The sequence below is a fragment of the Glycine soja genome, chromosome 13, assembly GCF_004193775.1.
Source record: "Glycine soja cultivar W05 chromosome 13, ASM419377v2, whole genome shotgun sequence".
Taxonomy (NCBI): Eukaryota; Viridiplantae; Streptophyta; class Magnoliopsida; order Fabales; family Fabaceae; genus Glycine; species Glycine soja.
In genome coordinates this window covers 22,734,990-22,756,996 of record NC_041014.1, presented here as the reverse complement: position 1 = coordinate 22,756,996, position 22,007 = coordinate 22,734,990, and the positions used below count along the sequence as shown (strand labels likewise).

Genomic DNA, 22,007 nt, shown 5'->3' with positions numbered 1-22,007 from the left:
ATGGTTGGTGTGAATTGAGATATTTTGGCTATTTATTTTCTTAATACCTGGGCACAGGCCCATACGTACATATGCATTGGTTAATTAAGGTTTCTAGAATTCACAATTTATGGCATTAGTGAGAATGAATCCTGCGCTGGCGCATTTCTCCCTGGCGATGTCACTGTGAAAATTCTGTCATGGCTTCCGGTGAAAGCACTTTTGCGATTCAGGTGCGTTTGCAAGTCTTGGAAGTCTCTTTTGCTTGATCTCTCTTTCGTGAAACTGCACCTTCAAAGATCATACTGCAGAGACACCCCCGTCCTATTCACGTTATTAAACTCCAACTCCAAGGAAGAACAATGCTCCCTACACTACTACTGCTCCATGCAACGTTTACTCGATAACCCATTATCCGCCATTGATGACGGTGACCTCCCATTCAATCAGAAGTACAACGTTGTCGGGGTCTGTAATGGATTGGTCCGTTTGAGTGCTTTGACACATGAAGTCTCTGGGACTACTTTGCAAAAAGGCCATGCCGATTTTGGAACCCGGCCACAAGGCTAAGGTCCAAAAAATCACCATGCATTATGTGCTATATTCATACGTTGATTGGCTTTGGCTACAATGATTCAAGCGACACTTACAAGGTGGTGGCCGTGGTTAAGAAATCACGGGCAATTACGGAATTGAGAGTTTGCTGTTTGGGTGATAATTGTTGGAGAAAGATTGCAACTTGGACTGATTTTCTCCGTGCAATTCATACTAAGGGGCTGTTTATGAGTAACACTCTTAACTGGGTAGGAAGACTTTACACTACCCATCAGAATGCAATCTTTTCCTTTGATATAAGGAAAGAGACATACAGATATTTGTCACTGCCTGTTGATGTTGATGTCCTGTCTGATGACACAGTGATTGGAGTTTTAGGAGGTTGTCTGTGTCTTTCTCATGATTACAAGAGAACTCGTCTCGCTATTTGGCAAATGAAGGAATTTGGAGTTGAGAAATCTAGGACTCCGTTGAAGAAGGTTAGTTATGAGCATCTTCAAATTTCTACATCTTCGTCTTGGATGGCCATGCATGCAAATAGCGATGTCAGGTTGGTGGCAAGCAAATCAGAGTTTGGACTTGTTCTGTATAACCGGAGAGAGAATAGAGTAAAGCCTAATGGGATGTTCTCCAAAACAGTTATTTTGGAGTCCACTCAATACGTTGAAAGCTTGGTTTTGCCTTATCGAATTTGAGCAACTCTGCAACTATTGGCTGCAAGTAAGTGGATTTAGAACAAGACATGTAATGAGAAATTTGTGGCTGAGACTAACTTGTTGGTTCATTCTCGGCTATTGTTATCAGAATCTTTGGATTAAATGAGGCTAATTTTAATTTTCTTTTTTATTAATATAAATGATTTCCTTCTCTCGTGAGTGTTTTATTCTTAGGTTTCTCTATAAGTTCTGTGATCTTCAACTGCAATTGTGCACTTTATATTGAATTTTTAATGGTCTCTCGTGGTTTTGTTCTGGTATTGATCTATATACCTTGTGTTGACTTGGCACACTTTAAAGTTCAATATCAATTATTTTGCTTTTAAGAAAAAATTGCAGGGCAATCATACACCTTATCTTTTCTTACATAATAAAAAAAAAAACTAGAAAAAAAGAGAGAAAAAAAGAAGTCTTATTAAAATTAATGTCTCATATGAGAAACATAAATTAATGTCTCATATGAGAAATATGTGACTTATATAGGACTAATAAATAAACAATTAATAATTATAAATTAAATTATAATTGGATTAAATAGTAGAAATTTTTAGAGATAATGACTACTTGATGAAAGTAGTGATTATAATGTGAAATAAGAGGTTCTCTTCCCGATAAAAAAAATATTCTCTCTAACCTTTAATCATCTAGAAGATAGAGAGACAAAAAAAAAAATAGTCAAGGAAGCTAAATCTATGTTTCTTTTCTCTTTAAAGGAATCAAAGTACACCGGAGAGAAACTTCACTCTCAAGAAAGATACGCACTGATTATCTATTATTTGTGATAATCATATATTTTAAGATTTTATGAGTTTCCTATAATAGTTAATCTAAGAAACCCCTTAAGATTTACAAATGACATCAGGATATAGGTTATAAAATTTATGATTTTTCAAGAATGATTTATTCTCTCTTTAACTATGCATGAACCCTACTTACCAAATTTAGGAATTTTAATTTTTACTGCATGTAGTTTTGATTATATGTTTCAATAATATACTTTTGGTGTTTATTATATTTTTCCGCTATAAGTATGGAATTTTGTATCTAATTTATGTGTGCCTGAATTGACTTCCTCTTGAACTCTACTTGGTGTTTATCGTAGGTTACAATGTTTTGTTTGCTGAGTTTGTATAATAAACTAAACTAATAACAGTCGAGGAAGGAAGCATATATTTTATTTGAACGATGAATTGAAGGAAAGTAATATTTGAATGTAAAAAGCGAAATCTCTCTCTCTCATGTACGTTTAAAAGCAAAAGGAATTATTTTGGAATTGCTAATCTTAGCCCTCTTTTTGCTGTTCTCAATCTCACTTGCTCACTTTTTTTCCAAATATTATTGTTGAACGTGATTAAAGGATTAAAAATTTATGTCATGGAATTAAATTAACATGAATGCTTTGAAATTGTCAATAGTAGCAAATATGTATATGAATATATTTGCTTGATCGTGTTTGAATGCAAAATACAAATAAATGTGAATATCATTTTATGGCCTGGAATTAAATTAATAAAATGGTTATAAATTGTTAATAACAATAAGTATGTACAGGCCGTATATTTGGTTGGAATTAAGTATATGATAGATTTTTTAGTCACCAAAGTGGCTAAATTTATAAGGTTATTTAGTTCCAAATTAATGATTATTTCAATTACTCATAGAATAATGGATGCTAAATTATATGATTATTGGTTTATGGGTAATTAAAATTCATTGTTATAAGGCATTTATGGATCGCCCAAAGGTTGATTAGTTGTTCTTTTGATTAATGAATATAATTGTAGGCGATTTGTGTGTATCATTAGTTTTTTTTTTATATACCCAAAGGTAATAGATACTACTAATTGGTGCATATTTAATTGCCAAATAATGTTAAGAATTTTATTAGCATCATCATGTTTGTATGTTGTGTTGGTGTATCACCCAAAGGAGAACATCAATATACATTGATTATTTGAATCAATTATATGTATGACATGTGTTTTATGTCTCAAAACGCTTATGTAAATTTTATTATGCAATATTTGTTCCCAATTTATTGAACTCTCATGTATCATTGAACTCTTATGCTAGTAGCAATGAAGAGAAAGCTCATTATAAAGCTTAGAAAAGATCTAACAAACTCAGTCTAATGTTCATGAGAATGATTGTTGCAAACAGTATTAAGACAACTCTCCCTACAGCTGAAAGTGCTAAAGGATTTATGGGATTAGTCGGAGAGCGCTCTTAAACAACTGATAAGTCTTTTGCTGGAACATTAATGAGTACACTCATCACCATGAAGTTTGATGGTTCACGTACTATGTATGATGTGACACCCTCTACCCCTCACATATATACTAATAAGGAATAAACAAATTCAAATATTAATTAAAAGTATTTTTAAAACATTTTTTTTTCTTTCAAAGGGGAAAAAGGCTCACATTCATTTTCTTTTACATCATATTCAAACTTGTCCAAATAAATAATAAAGTATTCTCGACTCAACAAGGTCGTCTAAGCTTCATACAATTAATATAGAACCTATATCCTAATGTCACATCCTATCAGAGCGTTATGTTCCCGAGTCCTCTAGCATGAGATTCTTTATAATCATCCACCTATTTTCTGCTCCCCCGAACACAAGTTCAAGATCATCACAGGATCCAAACACAACAACACACAGGGAGTGAGTTATCACATTCCTAGCTAATAGAGAAACAAGACAATTAAATATACATATTATATAAATGAGATACCACTTGTTTAAACATAGCTCACGTAACTTCACCACTTCGTCATTCAAAATTCACTTTTCAATCATCAATCACATTACACAAGAATCCCACACTCCGATCAAGATATAATAACGCATCAATTAGCAAGTATATGCAACAGTTATGTTAAGACTCAATCTTATATGCAATGTGGTACCATGTCAGTGAAAAACCACCCTGGGGCGCTTAGGAGTACATAACAAGACACACCACACAATGGGTTTATCAGGTCACTCTCACTAAGTAAGATCATAGGGAGACCAGTCAGGGTCACGATGTTTTGCGAGGATGCTTCAACCATATGAGATCAGCATAGGCTTAAAGGAGTACTCAAATCCGGTGACCCCCAAGGCCTACACTCCGAAGAGTCTATCAGGGTCTCTCCCTCCTGATTCAGGTCCAACCCCTAAAATAATTTTTGCATGCAGACACTGCTCATGAATTATACAATACCCATGACCTTACACTCGTGTTTTAAACACGTTCAACACAATTGCGTTACGATTTAACACTGGTTCCTAAATAGGAAACCTACATTTTCTCTTTAACACTGCGCATCAACGCTTTTCTCAATATAACACTGGTCGGGTTATTGTACAATTCATAGCTTACAACATAAGTAATTTCACATCAAGTGTTAACTACACGCTTATCCACAACTAAAACTCATTCACAATTTCACATTTCATAGTGTCACAATCCACCATCACATGTTTTTACGTATCTCACAAATTAACACATGTTCAACTTTACACTTATACTCAATCTCAATAACAATATTATAATCTCAAAGCACATGTCATTCCACAATTCATCACGTACTCACAATTTGAATCATCATTTCATATACTCAATATAGCAATTTATACAAAAGACGATCACAACATGAGGACTAAAATCTCTCAAATAATATTACACACTTATATCAAAATCATAGGTCAAAATATATAAATATCAAGAGCACAATTTATCAAACAATTTTCATTAGGACATCAATATTTTATTTATAATCATAAAGGAAAAATTGCAATTTAATAAACATCCCAAAATAAAACCTCAATTATATCCTCTAAGGATCCCTACACATGTTCTCACTAACCCCCAATTGTGAATAACTCATCCCTTACCTCTAAGCGGACTCACGTGTCTTCCGACAGCAATAGCAGCATCTCTAGCGGTTCCCTAAGATTCCTTCAGTTTCTCCTCTGACTGCTCCGATAGAGTTCCCAAACGTCAGAGAAACGTAGAAGGGATTGAAGCCTCCATTTGGACTATCTTCATGCGATTCCTTTTTCTCTCTCCACGAACATCATCTCGAAAATCCCAACGGTCAAAGCATGCGAAATTGAATTTCAAACAACATATCCAAATTTCACAACAATCCAACGGTTAAGGAAACCGGAATCGTAGTTTTACCAAGACAGCTCTGGGTTTCTGCGGGAAAGAAAAATGCTACAATGCGAAGGATATTTCTCTCAGTTCATACATGATATCGAAATTCCCAACGGTGAGAATGCTTGGAATTAGGTTGTGAACGTGGTACTAAAATTTTACGACGATCCAACGGTGAATGAGTCCGAGATCGTCGTTTTTCTGAGACAAGTTTGGTGGGTTGCGGGAAAAAAGAAAGGGTTTTGAGAGGATAAGGGAAAAAACGAAAATGAGGGAAAGAAGAGACAGCGTCAGTGTGAAAACTGACCTAACACTATTTATATCTAGGTTTACTCAATTTATTTATTTATTATTTTATAAAAATAAACTCTATTTTATTTTCTATCAAACAAATAAATAAAATACCCTTTTTATTTTCTCTCAAATCATTATTTTAATTAATAATTATATCTCCTTATTTATTTATTTATAGAATCTCATCATTTTTCTAAAACTCTATTTATTTATAAATAAAAATTATTTTTCAAAATTAGCTTATGAAAAATGGGATGTTACACATGAGCATGTCATTGAGATGACAAACATTGCAGCAAGACTGTGAATAAGAACTTCCTTGTTCAGTTTATTTTGAACTCATTACCATTTGAGTATGGCCTATTCCAAATGAGCTATAATACCATGAAAGATAAATGGAATATGCATGAATTACACAATATGTTAGTTCAGGAAAAAACAAGGCTTAAAAATCAAGGAAGTCACTCAGCCCATTATGTAAGCCACCAAGGGGAATCAAGGAGTTGGAAAGAAATTTGTGAAGAAACATGATAAAGGCAAAGGGCCATTAAAGATCAATGATGGCTCTTTGCAAATCCAAAAGAAGGTATCAAACGGAAACAATTGTCATTTCTGTGGGAAATCTTGATACTTCCTGAAGGATTACCCAAAGCGTAAATCTTGGTTCGAAAAGAAAGGTGAGTTTAATGCTCTTGTATGTTTTGAATCAAACTTAAGTTTCCCATAATACATGGTGGATTTATTTTGGATGTACGACTCATGTTTCTAATACTATGCAGAGATTCTTTACAATCCAAACCATAAGCCCAAATGAGAAGTTTGTCTTCATAAGGAATAAAGTGAAAGCTCCAGTGGAAGCAGTTGGGACTTATCGTTTAAAACTTGACACTGGATATCATTTAGATTTATTGGAAACTCCTTATGTACTTAGTTTATCTAGGAATTTAGTTTCATTATCTAAACTTGATGTTACTGGATACTCTTTTAATTTTGGTAATGAATGTTTCAGTTTATTTAAGCATAATCATCTCATTGGTACTTGTGTTCTTTGTGATGGTTTATATAAATTGAAATTAGATGGTTTGTATGCTGAAACTATTTTAATTCTGCATCATAATGCTGGCACTAAACATAGTTTAGTGAATGAATGATATGTTTTCTTGTGGCATTAACGTTTAGGTAACATTTCTAGAGAAATGATTAAAAGATTAATAAAGAATGAAATTTTTCATGATTTAAATTTTACGGATCTAAATATTTGTGTGGATTGTATTAAGGGAAAACAAACAAAACATACAAAGAAAGAAGTTACAAAAAGCACTCAACTTCTTGAAATTGTGCATAATGATATGTGTAGGCCTTTTGATGCTAATTCTTTCGGAAAGGAAAGATATTTTATCACTTTTATTAATGATTATTCACGTTATGGTTATGTTTATTTACTGCATGAGAAATCTTAAGCAATGGATGACTTAGAAATTTACTTGAATGAAGTAGAAAGACAATTAGACAGAAAGGTGAAAGTTGTTAGGTCTGATAAATGTGGTGAGTATTACGAAAGATATAATGAAACTGGGCAACATCCAGGTCCATTTGCTAAATTCCTTCAGAAACGTGGCATTTGTGCGCAATATACAATGCTTGATACACCACAACAAAATGGTGTATCATAAAGGCATAATAGAATTTTAATGGATATGATTATGAGTATGTTAAGCAATTCAACTTTACTTGTATCTTAGTAGATGTATGCCTTGAAAGTTGTCATGTATTTGTTAAATAGGTTTCCTAGTAAGGTAGTTCCAAAGACACCTTTTGAACTGTGGACAAATAGGACACCTGGTATAAAGCACCAGCATGTTTTGGGTTGCCAAACAGAAATAAGAATTTATAACCCATAAGAAAGAAAATTGGATGCAATAACAATCAGTGGATATTTCATTGGTTATCCACAAGTAAGTAGGTCTTCAAGACTAAACATAACTCTCATGATAACCTTGAACTTACGAGGCTAGACTTATTGCTAAGAGATTTACTCAGAAAGATGACATTGATTATAAAGAGATGTTTTCATCAGTCTCACGAAAGGATTCTTTCAGGATTATCATGGCATTAGTAGCCCATTATGACTTGGAACTACATCAAATGGATGTGAAAACTGTCTTTCTTAGTGGAGATTTAGAGGATAATGTTTATATGGACCAACCAATGAGATTCTCATTTGAAGAAAAGGAACATATCGTGTGCAAATTAAAGAAATCAATATACGGTCTTAAGCAAGTTTCCTGCCAATGGTATTTGAAGTTTAATGATACCATTGTTTCTTTTGGATTTAAGGAAAATACAGTTAATCGGTGTATATATCTGAAGATCAGTGGGAGTAAGATTATTTTTCTAATTCTGTATGTTGTTGATATCTTACTTCCAATTAATAATCTTGGTCTTCTTCATGAGACTAAGAAGTTTCTCTCTAGCAACTTTGAAATGAAAGATATAGGTGAGACAAACTATGTGATAGGGATAAAAATATTCTGTAATGGATCACAAGGATTGTTAGGCTTATCTCATAAAACATATATCAATAAAGTATTAGAGAGATTCAGGATGAAAAGGTGCTCGACATCACCCGTTCCAATTCAAAAAAGAGATAAATTTAGTCTCACACAATGTCCTAAAAATGATATGGAACGAAAACAAACAAAAGTAATTCTATATGCATTAGTTGTTGTTGCATCTACCATGAAAGCTGGATTTGTAGCATGTTTTGAGACTACAATTCAGGGTAATTAGCTATGAAACTTTATTTAAGGGCTTGAAATTATCGACAATATTGCTAGGTCGCTCAAAATGTATTGTGATAATTCCGCAGTAGTATTTTTCTCAAAGAGCTAAAAGTACTCTAAGAGTGCTAAGTATATGAAATTAAAGTATTTTGTCGTAAAGGAAGAAGTTCAGAAACAAAGAGTGTCAGAACATATTAGCACAAACCTTATGATAGTTGATCCTTTGACCAAGAGATTACCGCCCAAGACATTTAGAACATGTTGAAAGTATGAATTTTATTGACACTCTGAGCTCATTTATGATATGTTTTTTATTACATATTCTCTATGTTTACATGCATATTTGCATTAGAGTAATGTTAACAGGTTTTATCTTGAATAAAGACATTATGTTGAACCAATTATGTACTCCTAATTAATGGTCATATTAAGGAGAATACTAATTTGTAGTACATGGAAGGAACTATGTCGATTAAGTGATATACAACTGTCATGACTCGAATTGGTTCCTATTCTTAATCATGAAATTATGATGTACCTAATGTATAAAACAGTTTAGTCATATTAATGTGCATTATGTTAATCTAATCTATTTATTTATTCAGTCCATAATGTTTGATAATGTCACATGAGTTAAGTGGGAGAATATTAGAATTAATATGTCTCATGTGAGAGGTATGTGACTTATGTAGGGACTAATAAATAAATAATTAATAATTAAGGACTAAATAGAAGAAATTTCTAGAGATAACTGCTACTTGATGGGAGCAGTGGTTATAAAGGGGTGAATATCTACTGACGTGAAATAAGATCATCTTCCTGACAAAAAAATGTTTTCTCTAATCCCTAGTCATCACGAACGTAGAGACAAAAAGAATAGTTAAGGAAACGAAATCTTGTTTCTTTCCTATTCCAAGGAATTAAAATACATTGGAGAGAAGTCTCACTATAGAAAAAGGTACATATTATTTATCTATTATTTGTAAGAATCATATATTTATAAGAATCATATATTTCAAGATCCTATTGATTTCCTATTTCAAGGAATTAAAATACATTGGAGAGAAGTCTCACTATAGAGAAATGTATACATTATTTATCTATTATTTGTAAGAATCATATATTTATAAGAATCATATATTTTAAGATCCTATTGATTTCCTATAATTATTAATCTAGAAAACCGCTTGAGATTTACAATTACAAGTTTGATTACCGTTAGAGTTGCTTGCAATGTACTTTTTGCCAAAGCATCATCACCCGTTTTACTTCTCCGTTGGAGTGCATTGGAATTTCAATCATGTGTTGTTGAAGCCTTGACAGCTCGTATTGTCTTAACATTTTTTTTCTTTATCCTTAGGTTCTTGTTTTCTGTTCTGGGTTTAAATTCACTTTTTACGCGACAATGCTAGTTAGAAGAAATGCGAATATGTTGAAGATCTAATTAAAAATCAAAATTGAGACTTTTTTTTTAAGAATCAAAAAGAACTATTTACTTATAGAAGTTTATCTGTTTGAAGGCACGCACTAACTGTGTTTGCTTGGGTGCTGGTCAATTTTGAGTTGCATGCTATTACAGTTGAAGTGCTGTTGGTTTTGTCCATCCTGAAAGGCAATTCATTCTCTCCTGAATATTTTTTTATTTGGTTGGGCATCAGAATGTTTAAAACAAAATGTAGAAAAAGTAGAATTATTTTATTCTTGAAACTTACCCTAAATTAATTTAATTTAAATCGTTATAGATATAGAATACCAGAAATGAGTGCCTTTTTCTTTAAAAAAAAACTTTTATTGTGTAATCTCTTTTTCTCTTGAACATCTCAACTGAATTTTTCACATATCTAATTTGGTCCCCCTTCCATGATGCAAGCTTCAACTTCTTGCTGGCTAAGGTTGGATACAGAGTCTTTTATAAACATTTTCATGTTGAGGCATGCTCTTTTGATTTCTATTTTTAATTCAAAATTTTGTTTCGTAGAATGTTCAACGAATAGCTAAGAAGCATGACAACTTAAAAATAAAGTTTAATTCAATTTCTTCGTTGCTTATAGTATAAAATTTGTTTATTGAATGTTTTGAGGTAAGGATATTTCGTAGGATTTTTCTCTTACCATTTTAAATTATGTCACCAATTGACGGAGTTCGAGAATTTTATTTTTAATTTGATTGTTTAATTGGCTTGATCTTTTGTAAGTTAAAAACATGATACATAAGTACCAAATATTTTTAATTTTTTGGCCCTATTGAAACTTATGGTTATTTTGTTTGCCCCTGTGCAAGCACTTCCACACAAATTTGGGAAGCAAGAATTGGATGAGTGTTTTTTTTTCCTATGCCTGGTAAGACTGTTGCTGTAAAATCTCATTGTTAATAACACAACCCTTGGGTTAAAAGCTCATATCTTTCTTTGTTTGTAGAGGGATATGCATAGCTGCATCGTTGAGCATGATGTTTATATATTTTCCTGTGATTTCTATTTCTTTGATGGGTTACAATTTTTGCTGTTCTTGGATAATATCACACTCTCAACTTATGAATTATACTTTCTCGTATGATAGAATTTTAATTTCATTTTAATAAAATACCTTTCCAGGATCTATTTTAAATGTGCCAAAACTACAAATCTTGAAAAGGCATTTTTGGATCTTTCCAATTTAGCCTTCAGTTAAAATTTTAATTACTCTATTCAATCTTGACTTTCTAAATTTCATCCATCTATCATATGTTAGCTCCTTGAATTGTGGCAGTGTTTCTTTTGGCAGCAAAAACAAGGTTCCGGCACATTTATAGATATGCAACCTTAACTTAAAGCAAATCATGAATTATGGTAGGAAGAGTGAATGGAAAGAGTGGAAGCAGATTAGGTAAAAGATAAATTTGAGGGACAAAAATCTGGTTAACCTCGCGGTTGGCTCCCTACAAATAAAAGAGAAAAATAACTCAGGCCATGTTTTAGAATTTAGCCACCAACATCCATGAGATTAGTTGACATAAGTTTCGAGTTCAATTTTGCCCCAGTAACATACCATATGCATACAAGTGAACCTTTCTCTACTCCTTATTCCAACTTTGTATTTCTTCTTTCCTCCTATTTTTATCCTAGCACTCATAACTAGCCAGGGAACTTATAGACGCAGTAAAGAGAGCAGGCAATCTGTTCACCGAATAATAAAGCATAGCGAAGCAAATTAATTTTCAGACAGGAATACAAAATGAGTAAACTACAATAGCTGTCCACTAATTCTCAAATTGAAGCATCCAAGGGGAAGGGAAGATGTTGCTCCAACTGATATAATATTTGCATGATCTCCTTCAGGAAACAAAATTGGCAGTCTACCATAGAAAAATCAACTAAGAATAGGGAAGATGCGAGTAATGTGCTCCAATGGTACACTGTCTGCGGCATTTTTCTTCAAAGCTGGGTCATTAAATTCATTTCTAGGGAGGACAATAAGTTGAGCCCTACCTTGGCTCTTCTCAATAACCCAACCATTGTTGGCCACTTGATTTTCAAGGAATTTGTCCAAGGATAAACCTTCTATGTTAATGGCCTATGAAAACAGAGAATAAATGATAATAAAGGTTAGTGAAAGTCATTAAAACAATAACAAATTTCACAGAACTAACCGCTCCTAAGAGACTCCAGAACACAAGTCAAATAGTTAGACTCGTTTGTTTCTGACAAACAGTGAGAAAAATGCAAATAACAAGGTGCCAAAGTTTTCAAGAAGAACCATTGAACACCTAAACAATAAATAGAGGATTAAACTGGTGAGTCTAGAAGTGTTTTATTCTTAATGTATGAGTCACATTTAAACATGAGTTCAACTAGGAATTAGGAAATAAATGCACTGGATTTTGGTTTAGCTGGAGATGAAACAATATTCCACTAAGTAATGAATCAATGCTTCAAATGGACAAAACAAACATACCTCAGCAAGCACAGTTCTAGGAATCCTTTGGTAAGTCAAGGAAAGGACATGGATTGCATACCCTTGGATTGCCTGCTCAAATCCTACAATTGAAAAGCAATATTATCAGCTACAAGATAAAGTGGCAGCACATTACAGAGAATGCTTTAGTTCAAAAAAGGTTAATAGATGACAATATTCAGTAAGAACTTACACTGTATAAAACGTATGGCTAGTCAGATAATAATAATAATAATAAATGTATGCTTTTTTTTATATTTGAAATCTATTGGTCATGTCATTCAAAGTTCATTAATCATAACAACTAATTATCATTTCATAAATTAATAATATATAATCACCTGGCACAGCTTCAACTATGTGACGACTTTTTGCGGCTTCATCCCAGAACTGCCGAAATCTTCCTGTCTGAAGAGGCATACATTAATTTCTAATTTCAAATGTCTGCTAAGTCCTCTAGCAACCAAAGCTGATGCTTACCTCCAAATAGTGAGACAGAACAATCAAAGTCTTGAATTGCTCCTCCATTTGCTAAGATTCATAAAAAAAAAAACTAAAAAAAAAATCAAAATTCCACAAAACCTTAAGTTGTGAGATTCTTTAGTTTTATTAGTTTTATCAAATATCAAAGTCTTGAACTGCTCCTCCATTTGCTAAGATTCATAAAAAGAATAACATAAACTGAAAGGATCTAACAACTTAAATTGATAAAACTAAAAAATTAGTAATCTGAATCAATAATAAGGGGGATAATAGACGAACTGGTTGACTAATTTTGTGGATTGCATGTGAAGGAATTGACAAAATCAATATTCTAATGCTTCTTCTCTAGAATTTTTATCGATATCCCTTCCCTTATTTACTAATTCAATAATTACACTCAATATTTTACCTGCAGAACTTGGTATACTTGAATTTGTATTGTCATCACAAATCCCATAATACAGTTCACATTCAAGTTCAGTAAAATTCATAAACTTGCAGGTAATTATTCAAACACGCATAACAGACATGGGTGACAAAACTATTCAAACATCTAGTTATGTGTGAATGAAAGCAACACAAATTACCACGCGTTCTGGAATCAAAAAGAGACAAAGGCTGAAATCTGGCGCCGGCATTGCCATGAGAGCCTGTTCAACGAAAGTAAATAAATAAATATATGAGCACGAGATGGCATTCACCATCCAACCAATCAGTTCAAAAGTAACAGCCACATAAAAAAAAAAAAAAAACACACCTTGACCAATATGCGGGCCACAATCTGGGAACTCATTTTCTCAGGTTCAAACTGCAGTAATAGATAGATAATCAAACAAACTATTACTCGCAACTTGTAACTAATGAACTAATTGATATGAAAAACCAATGAAAAATACCTGGTAGAGGCGAAGAAGGCAGAGATTCGCGTCCAGGCTATAAGTTTGCGACGAAACCTAAAAAGGAGGCATAAATTGGGTTTCAAAGCTAGGTTTTTGGATTTAAGGAAAAGAAGATAGAGAAAAAGGAAAAAGAAGGAACCTGGTCGTTGACATAGTTTTCGAGATCTGGAAGAATATCGGGATTGTATCGATTGAAGGCTACAAGCTGCTCCACTGCGTAAGCTACCTTTGTTGTCTCTTTTTCTCTTCCCATCTCTCTCTCTCAAACGATGCGCAACGCAAACCCTACAAACACTCTTCGCTTCGGCCTCGTATGGAATGCGACAAACGCGACACTCTGCAAAACCCTACTTAGGCTGAGTGAGTGGAGCAACGGAAATGTAATGTAATACAATATAATTTATAAAAAATAAAAAAAAGCTTATTATTTTTTAACTATTTTGTTTTGTTTGGTATAAAGAAAACTATCTTGTTTTGTTAATTAAAAATTCTTTACGTAATTATAACAAAATTATATTAGTTTGGTAGAATTGGCTCGAATACAATAATTTAATTAATTGTTTAATTTCAATAAAATTTGCAAATAATTTGAGAAATTTTTCTATGGTTGAATATATATTTGAGTTCAATAAAATTTACTGATCATTATTAATTATTATATTATAATTTTTAATTTTAAAAAATTAGTATTGTGAATCAAATAGAGTATTTTCTGAAATGACAATTTTATGAATCAAATATTTGAATGGGTTATGAGTTTCTATCAAATGCTTCAATTTAATAAATTCAGTTTTTATTTTCATAAAGGTGGTTGTGTTAAATAAAGGAAAAAACTTAAAATAAATATTTTCTTTAATTAGTTTTATTAAAAAAATAAGGATAGTTAAAAGTAGTGAATTAAAGATTTAATTTAATAAATACAGTATTTATTTTCATAACGGTGATCGCTAAATAAAGGAAAAACTGTTAAAATAAATATTTTCTTCAATTATTTTTTTAAAAAAATAAGGATAGTTAAAAAATTAGTGTATTAAAGAAAATAAAATGAAAAATCAGCAGGAAAAAAAAGAGAAAAAATGAAAGCCATTTTCTCTCAAACTCTTACTTTCAAATTGATAGAAGTGAAGTAACCTTTTTTTTTTCTTTCTTTCTTGCAAACATGCCACTTGTACACCTAATAATCAGTTAATGGAATCGAAATATTATATATATTTGATAGTTCTCTACTTCTCTTCTCAACTACAAATGACGTACAACTACAACAATGTGTTTACAAATTTAGAAGATTTGATATAAAGTTCCAGCCCGCCCATGTTTTCTTATTAAAAGGGCTTGAAAAGTTTAATTCAATCATATCCTTGCTGTTTTCATCAGATACACTGAAATCAATGAGCTTTGCTACAATTTCAGCACTTTCTTGCACATGTTGCATGTTATAAGGGTCGGTCCACAATTTATTTACAAATTGCAGTCTCCTTTGTTTTCCAACTGGAGGAACTTCCCATTTTGCATAAAGCAGTTCCCTCTCCTCTGCTGTAAGTTTAGTGTTCACCTTCCTAGCAAGATGTTCCCTTTCTTGCTTCAGAGCTCTAATGCTGCATTTGATGATCAATCAATAGCAAAAGATTAATATACTATTCTCTGCTCATTATACAAATAAAAGCGTGCAAGGCCATGCACTAATTTATTAGAATTTTCTAAAATAAACCTGTTTTTCAAATACACGAGCTTTATCAAAGACACTTGATTTAAGGAATTATCAAAGACACCTAGAAGTGCAGGACTAGCAGGAATTGTCAAAAAAGACACATGTCTTTCAAAGACACGAGCATACCTTGCTGAAACAGAGCCTGCAGGCTCATCACCTAGAAGTGCAGGACTAGCATTCCCAAGCTCTGCCAGGTGCTGTTCTAACCGAGTCAATCTTCTAAGTTCAACTTCCATATATATCTGATCAGAAGGGTCTCCTCCTAACAGAAGAAAAAACTGTGTCCGGTGCACAAGAGATATGTGGCATAAATGCCATAACATGATAATTTGCTTTCTCTGCTGATCAAATAGTATATGCCATGGCAAGGGAGACCGATCAGGTGTATCCTTTTCTTCATTTAATGACTTGTTTGCTTCCAGTTCCAAAACCTAAACCCGTGCGTGCAGGGGATAAAAGGTATCAGCATATTATACGCCAATAAGAATAACAAATTACTATTACACTTAAAGTCTTAAACTCATACAAGCATTATCTGCAATAGGTTTAACCTGAAACAAATGCTGACATGATTCAATGTGAGAAACAGTTTTCCTAAAATGGCAAAACGAGCATTGCAGCACACATTATTATAGCATAGTAGTGGAAATCAAAAAACCTTACCTGGCAAACCAGTAGCTGCTTCTGGTAATGCAGTTTTGCCACTAGCTCTTTTAACTCGGTAACATAAACTCTGAAGCTCCGAATGTTCTCCTCCGCAGCATTCTTGAACATCTTTTGAATCTTCATCACATTCACTGATTTTGATTTCCTTGTAGCTGGGCTTCCTGCCCGTGATAAAATAGAATCACAACTTTTATCATCCTTTCGTGGAGTATCTTTATGAAACTTAGCAAAAGAATCACTGCCAGAGATGCCAATGTTGTTTTCCGGTGCCCTGTTCTCAATGTCATGTTCCATTGCTTTACGCGAAGAGGAGAGAGGCGAGCAAGGAGCACGTATTATATGCTGCATGTTGGGACTGTTGCTTAATGTGAAAGGAAGAATTTTCTTCCTTCTCAGAGGGGTCGTCTTGTTTTCTGGAGTCTCCTCTGCATTAAAAGCAGACACAAGCTTGTCTATAGATTTTTGAACATTCTCCAGCTTCCTTTCTAAAGATGCAATGGTGTTCCCTTGATTTTTCAACTGTGTGATCTTTTCCATTAGGTCGGCCTTATCTGCTGCCACAATTTCTTCTGGAGTAGAGCTGGCAGCTACTAAGTCTTTTATTTCAGATAGTACTTTCGACATGGTTTCAGCAGTTTCTTGATTCCCAAGTTTGTGAGTTGCAAAATCCTGGTGCAGAACTTCAAGAGCTCGATTTGCATCCTCACAGAGCTGGAGCTGCCGATCCTCAAGCTTTCGGATTTCACCAACCAGTATGGATGGATCAGGAGAAGCCAATAAATTCTTCAGCATTGCCTGCCTGCCCACTGCCTCTCGTCGCTCTGGCGTACGTTTACCATTAGCTGATTTGTTCTCTTCAGGAAAAGAAAGACATCTGACTATTTGACTAGAGGGCCCACAATCGTTTGATCCCTGCAAGAATTATATAATTTGAGTCAGAAGTCTAAATCAGGGTTACAATAATGTGATATGACCATTCCAAATACCTTTGGAACTTTATTCACTCTTCTTTCCAGATCAAGTTGAGTTTGTGCAAGGTCTCTCTGTCGCCTCAGATCTTCCATATCCCTCTCCATCTGCAAATTTGTGTTTATCAATTCAATTCATCCAAAAGAGTTTCTCTTCTAAAAGCTCAAGAAAAGACAATTAAGTGTTACTAATAAATTGGTCTTTCACAGTTCATTCGACAAGAAAAGCAGACAACGGGAAGCCAGTTCCCGGGATTTTGATCCATTGTGGAATGGGAAAGTTAAACCCATTGCATACACAAAGAGTATATGAATATTTTACTTGAATGTTGGAATGTTTAGCTACATAGAAATCAAATTATTGACCACATCTTGAGACAAGAGATAATAATAATGTAAGAACTCCAAAGAATACCATTATAATATCCATCTAGAGGACTCAGAGAAGAGGTTAGTTCAAAAATTTTAACACAGTAAAGTTAACATGAAAGTTAAGACCAAGTAAAGAAGTTTGTACCTGCTGAATTTTCAACTCCTTTTCAGCTAGCAATGACCTTAGACATGAATTCACAGAAAGGTCAGGGCTTCGTAACTCCCCTTCAAGCCTCGCAACTTCCTTTTGCAACTGTCTAACTAGTGTCTTATTTGAAACGACCTGTTAAATGATCATCACCATCTATCTTAGTATATACCTTTCTTTTTTCATGGAAAATATGAAAGCTTGTAATCAATGAGGTGGCTTCTCGAAATAACAAAAAAAAATGAATATCACTTAGCGAGTAGAGGGGAAAACAAGTCCTCTATAATTGCCACCCGAAATAAAAGACAAGGTGCTTTTTATGAAGAAGGTGCATCCATCACTTTTCTCAACAATAATTTCAAATACTTCTACCAAACAAATACACTTTGCTGCTAGTCAAGGTGGGCTAGGCTATGAACTAAGTATCAGAAACCTAGGAGAGCTACTATCCAAATTTACACTTGTCAAAAAGATTGAAAGATACCAAACTGCTGCAAGCTTCTGTTTGAAAACAAATTTTTGGGAAAAAATGATTTTATCAAGTAATATAAGAACACGAGGAGAAAAGATTTTCATACTAATCTACTCTTCAATCAACCAAATCATAATTATATTTAGACATTTAATCATACCATATTAACTCGGGCAGTATTAATGACTTCCTTTGCACTGGTAGCAAATGCTAGTGTATTTCTTGTTTGCTCCACATGACTTAAGGAAGGACTTATGGTACAGATAATCGCTGTTCGAGCATTCCCTCCTAATGAAGACTGCAATATTCGTGTCAATTTTGAGTCTCTATATGGTATGTGACCACATTTTCCGCCACTGCAAAGCAAAAGAAAACCTCCAAAAAGCTGAATCGGACGCCTGTCTATTGACCAAATTACATAGCTCTACAGGTCTTTACTTCATCATAATAATAATCAATGCCAATTTCAAATTAACCAACTTCCACAATAAACAATTTCAAATTAACCAACTTCCTCAGTAAACAATTTCTAGTCATCAAATGAAAATGATTACGAGAAAAACTGGATTCCACAAGTATATTAGTAGTTGTCAAAAACTTTTCAGTTTGAACAAAAAGAGTAGCCTGGTGCATGAGGCTTCTTCCTAGTGAGATATTGAAAGGATAGATGTAAGCAGTCTTATCCCCCTGTAAGTAGAGCGACTGTTTCAAAGATTTGAACCTACCTTCATGTCACAAGACAACTTTAATGTGACATTTGATGATTAAAAGCAAAAAATATTAAAATCTTGTTGAGGATTTTTTATTTAAAAAAAAATCAATTATTGTGGAGATTTTAAACATATTTTTAATTTAAAAAAAATGTTTTTCTTATAAAAAAAAACACACAAACAAATGGGCCTTTTAGTATTTTTTTTTCTCTACATCTTGTTGATCTTGGCTGCTAAATTTTTATAATCATGGCTCTTTTGTAGAAGAACAATAACAAAGTAGCCACATGCATTTTGATATTTAAAGATGTTGGACCTTAGCTTCCTGATGACTGATGCAAGTGTCAACAAACTTCGGTTGATGTGGCTGCCTTCCTTCATTCTTGCTCCACATGTATTTGTTTGAGAGATGCGTTCACTTCCAGCAAGATCCACAAAATTCTGTGAGGTTATAATAATGATTCATCACTATGACTAGCTTGTTATCAAGACTATCAAGTCAAGCTATGAAGACGAAACATACCAAACTTGCTATGTAAGACTTTACGTGACCTGAACTTTCACGAAGGCTGCTTTCTACAGTCTGAAATATTCGTATGAAAATAGTGATTACAGAGCAGTAAGCATAAGTCTTATTTCTAATCTCCGCATAAAGTAGCCAGAGAAAATAAATGGGTAAATTAACCAATCTGAAATATGCATGCATTATAATGAATACTTGTACTTCCTCAGCTGAGCTTACCAGCCTGATTATTTGATGTGATCTTGAGCTTTTATCATTTAAAGCAGTTTCTCCCACTTGCCTTTGAGCTGCAGATACAATATTTACATGAACAATAGTACTATGCAGATAACCTAAGTGCAAAATGCCCACAACTTATATATTTTCATGGTTTCTATACAAAGAGAACATCACCAATAGTGAGATATAAAAGTCTTAGCCAAACAACATGGTGATACTGTATGCTCTTGAGAAACCTATATATGTCTCACATGACAAACCACACCAGATTTCTAGATTACCTTCGCAGATGCCAATTAAGCGCCTAAGATGTTGACGATCTTCAGCTACTTCTTCATTCAGCTTTTCCACAATAGTCCCTTTCTGTACCAAAGAAAAAATCTACCTCAGGATTTGCGACAAATCAAGGAAATTTTAAAGCATCCCTGACAAATTTCCGTTCAGGGTTTAGCCCTGAACTATACCTCAGGATCATCCAAGAGCCGAAGAGGACCAGATTCACGTTTCAGAAGGTCTATGACAGTCTCATTATAGATTTCCAGAGCAGAGATTCTCAGAATAAAATCCCTTTCTGGTGTCTGTGGAAATTGAAACGAATAAAAAATGTTCATAATTGCAAGTAATTGCCATCAAATCCTGCAATTAATCTTGATAAATACTAATAGGATTCAACTCATGAATAGCCTTCTACTTTATACTCAGTAGAAGATAATTGACATATAAAGTTTGGTAGGTATCAACAGTAAACTAGTAACTCACATTCTTAATGTAGTCGTAGATGTCTTTAATAGCACTTTCAGTGACGCCTCTCATCGTGAATGTCTTACCACTGCTAGTCTGCCCATACGCAAATATTGTTGCTGCAAAAAAATGAAACTTTTGAATGCATCTAAAACATCCCGTAATCTAACACAAGCATTAGCTGAGAACAAGTTACCATTGATTCCAGAAAGTGCTGATAAAGCAACATCTTTAGCCCCTTCTTCATAAACCTTATGAGTTGAGCACGTAGGTGCAAAAACTTTATCTGCAACATAACAAATAATAATAAGAAAAAAGGTAACAAGTAACAAATAACAAATAAGATAAATGTTATATAAAAGGAAATAGAAACTTAACAAATACAAATCCACTCAAACAACGTTAAACAATAAACGCACTAGAACGTTAACCAGGTTTATATTCATTACCTCCCATTTATACAGAAATTTAAATATAAATTCATGAATTTCTGTTCACGAAAATGTAAGTTTATCAAATTCCTCTCGGAAAAAAAAAACACAGTTGAAAACAAACTTACCGAAGGTGTATGGTGTTGTAGGCCTCTCTTGGTTTGGATTCTTGAACACAATAGTGTGTTCATCCAAACAATCCCAAGCAATTAGATCGTACATAGCTTGCTCCTTTGTATTGAGCGGCCTCATCCGAACCGTGACTCGAATTTTCTCCTCCCGAACTTTGGGGCCACCCGGCGTACCTGAAGCATTCCTCTGTATCTTAGACCTCGGCGTTGCCGCAGCCACCGCCACAGGTGTTCCCGTCATCGAGCTCTGCCTTCAATTTCTGCAGATCGATCCGTCAGCAACAGCAGTTTACAGCACTTCATTTCTAAAGAGAAAATACTTGAAATAAAGAACATTATAAATAATAGCTAAGCCATGTTCTTCCGAAAACCGTTGCAACTTTGGAGGTCACTGATTTGGATGAAAACGGTAATAGAAAGAAAAACGGATATCGATTTCTGAATTAGCTACATTGCAAAAAGAGCGAATGAAGATTAAGCTAAAACCTAGCACGATCTGAAGCTTTTAAAATTGCTGAATCGCCCAACAAATCACCTATCAGAACACCTCCGAAAAAAAAAACAAAATAGTAATCCGCTACTTCACTATGGCGATTGACATCTGTTTCATATGATATTTTGCTAAATCTTCTTCTTCTTGTTGTTGATCTTTACTAGGCACATTCAATTCAACTAATCGAGCACGTTTATTGAAAAAGAAATTGATTCTTTGTGAAATGAAAGAAAAGAAGTACTTGCAGATGAAGAAGAGGAGGCTCAGTCGCCGGTGGAAATGCTGAACGGCGTAGTTTGGAGTGCCGAAATGAATTCTGCAATCGATCTGAAAGAGAGAAAGAACGAATGAACGACGACGAGGTTTACTTTTCGAAAGAGAAAAAAACGCTCTGAAATTCAAAGTTCCAGTCCAGAGATAGTAAGAGGTGTGTATAGTAACGGCTACTTCAATGATGGCCCTTCCGTTCAGTGCGCGCATCGGCACGGGAAACAATAAACTGACGTTTTAAATTCCTGGGTCCCACATCTTCCACTTTCGTGGGCCTTCCACATGGGCTTCATGGAGTGGGCTTCTTGGGCCTCTCTTTTCTGCTTCAACGTTGACCCAATGATACTAATAAATGCTTAGCACTTT

At 33.9% G+C, this 22,007-nt stretch overlaps 3 protein-coding genes across 4 annotated transcripts; 1 reads left to right on the top strand and 2 right to left on the bottom strand.

Annotated features, from left to right (window-relative positions):
• Positions 1–1,229, top strand: LOC114381716 (F-box/kelch-repeat protein At3g23880-like). Its single transcript, XM_028340944.1, has 3 exons — positions 1–7; positions 98–431; positions 515–1,229. Exons 1-3 carry the CDS (start codon positions 1–3, stop codon positions 1,227–1,229), a joined length of 1,056 nt encoding a protein of 351 aa, XP_028196745.1.
• A 10,196-nt stretch (positions 1,230–11,425) lies between these two features.
• LOC114382592 (eukaryotic translation initiation factor 3 subunit K-like) lies at positions 11,426–14,162 on the bottom strand. Of its 2 annotated transcripts, XM_028342116.1 has the most exons (8): positions 13,929–14,162; positions 13,787–13,843; positions 13,648–13,698; positions 13,478–13,540; positions 12,888–12,938; positions 12,749–12,815; positions 12,408–12,490; positions 11,426–12,026 (listed from the first exon to the last, which is right to left on the bottom strand). In XM_028342116.1, exons 1-8 carry the CDS (start codon positions 14,040–14,042, stop codon positions 11,823–11,825), a joined length of 690 nt encoding a protein of 229 aa, XP_028197917.1. In that variant the 5' UTR covers positions 14,043–14,162; the 3' UTR covers positions 11,426–11,822. The 2 variants fall into 2 exon arrangements, with proteins under 2 accessions (XP_028197917.1, XP_028197918.1); XM_028342117.1 differs by lacking the exon at positions 12,888–12,938.
• An 805-nt stretch (positions 14,163–14,967) lies between these two features.
• LOC114381111 (kinesin-like protein KIN-7B) lies at positions 14,968–22,007 on the bottom strand. The gene is made up of 15 exons (XM_028340292.1): positions 21,613–22,007; positions 20,876–21,138; positions 20,513–20,602; positions 20,335–20,435; positions 20,040–20,153; positions 19,857–19,938; positions 19,576–19,643; positions 19,357–19,416; positions 19,150–19,274; positions 18,284–18,479; positions 17,649–17,786; positions 17,150–17,239; positions 16,161–17,075; positions 15,624–15,928; positions 14,968–15,384 (listed from the first exon to the last, which is right to left on the bottom strand). The coding sequence occupies exons 2-15, from the start codon at positions 21,117–21,119 to the stop codon at positions 15,060–15,062; spliced, it is 2,853 nt and encodes a 950-aa protein (XP_028196093.1). The 5' UTR covers positions 21,120–21,138; positions 21,613–22,007; the 3' UTR covers positions 14,968–15,059.

Excerpts from the sequence above, each read along its gene's own strand:
- LOC114381716 (XM_028340944.1), top strand. Across the intron at positions 432-514 it reads GACCTCCCATTCAATCAGAA|GCCATGCCGATTTTGGAACC; the intron begins GTACAACGTTGT and ends CTTTGCAAAAAG.
- LOC114382592 (XM_028342116.1), bottom strand. The coding sequence starts at position 14,042 with ATGGGAAGAGAAAAAGAGACAACAAAGGTAGCTTACGCAGTGGAGCAG. Across the intron at positions 12,939-13,477 it reads TTTTGATTCCAGAACGCGTG|CAAATGGAGGAGCAATTCAA; the intron begins GTAATTTGTGTT and ends TATGAATCTTAG. Across the intron at positions 12,816-12,887 it reads TTCTGTCTCACTATTTGGAG|ACAGGAAGATTTCGGCAGTT; the intron begins GTAAGCATCAGC and ends ATGCCTCTTCAG.
- LOC114381111 (XM_028340292.1), bottom strand. The coding sequence starts at position 21,119 with ATGACGGGAACACCTGTGGCGGTGGCTGCGGCAACGCCGAGGTCTAAG. Across the intron at positions 20,603-20,875 it reads TACAACACCATACACCTTCG|ATAAAGTTTTTGCACCTACG; the intron begins GTAAGTTTGTTT and ends GTTATGTTGCAG. Across the intron at positions 19,275-19,356 it reads AGTCTTACATAGCAAGTTTG|AATTTTGTGGATCTTGCTGG; the intron begins GTATGTTTCGTC and ends ATAACCTCACAG.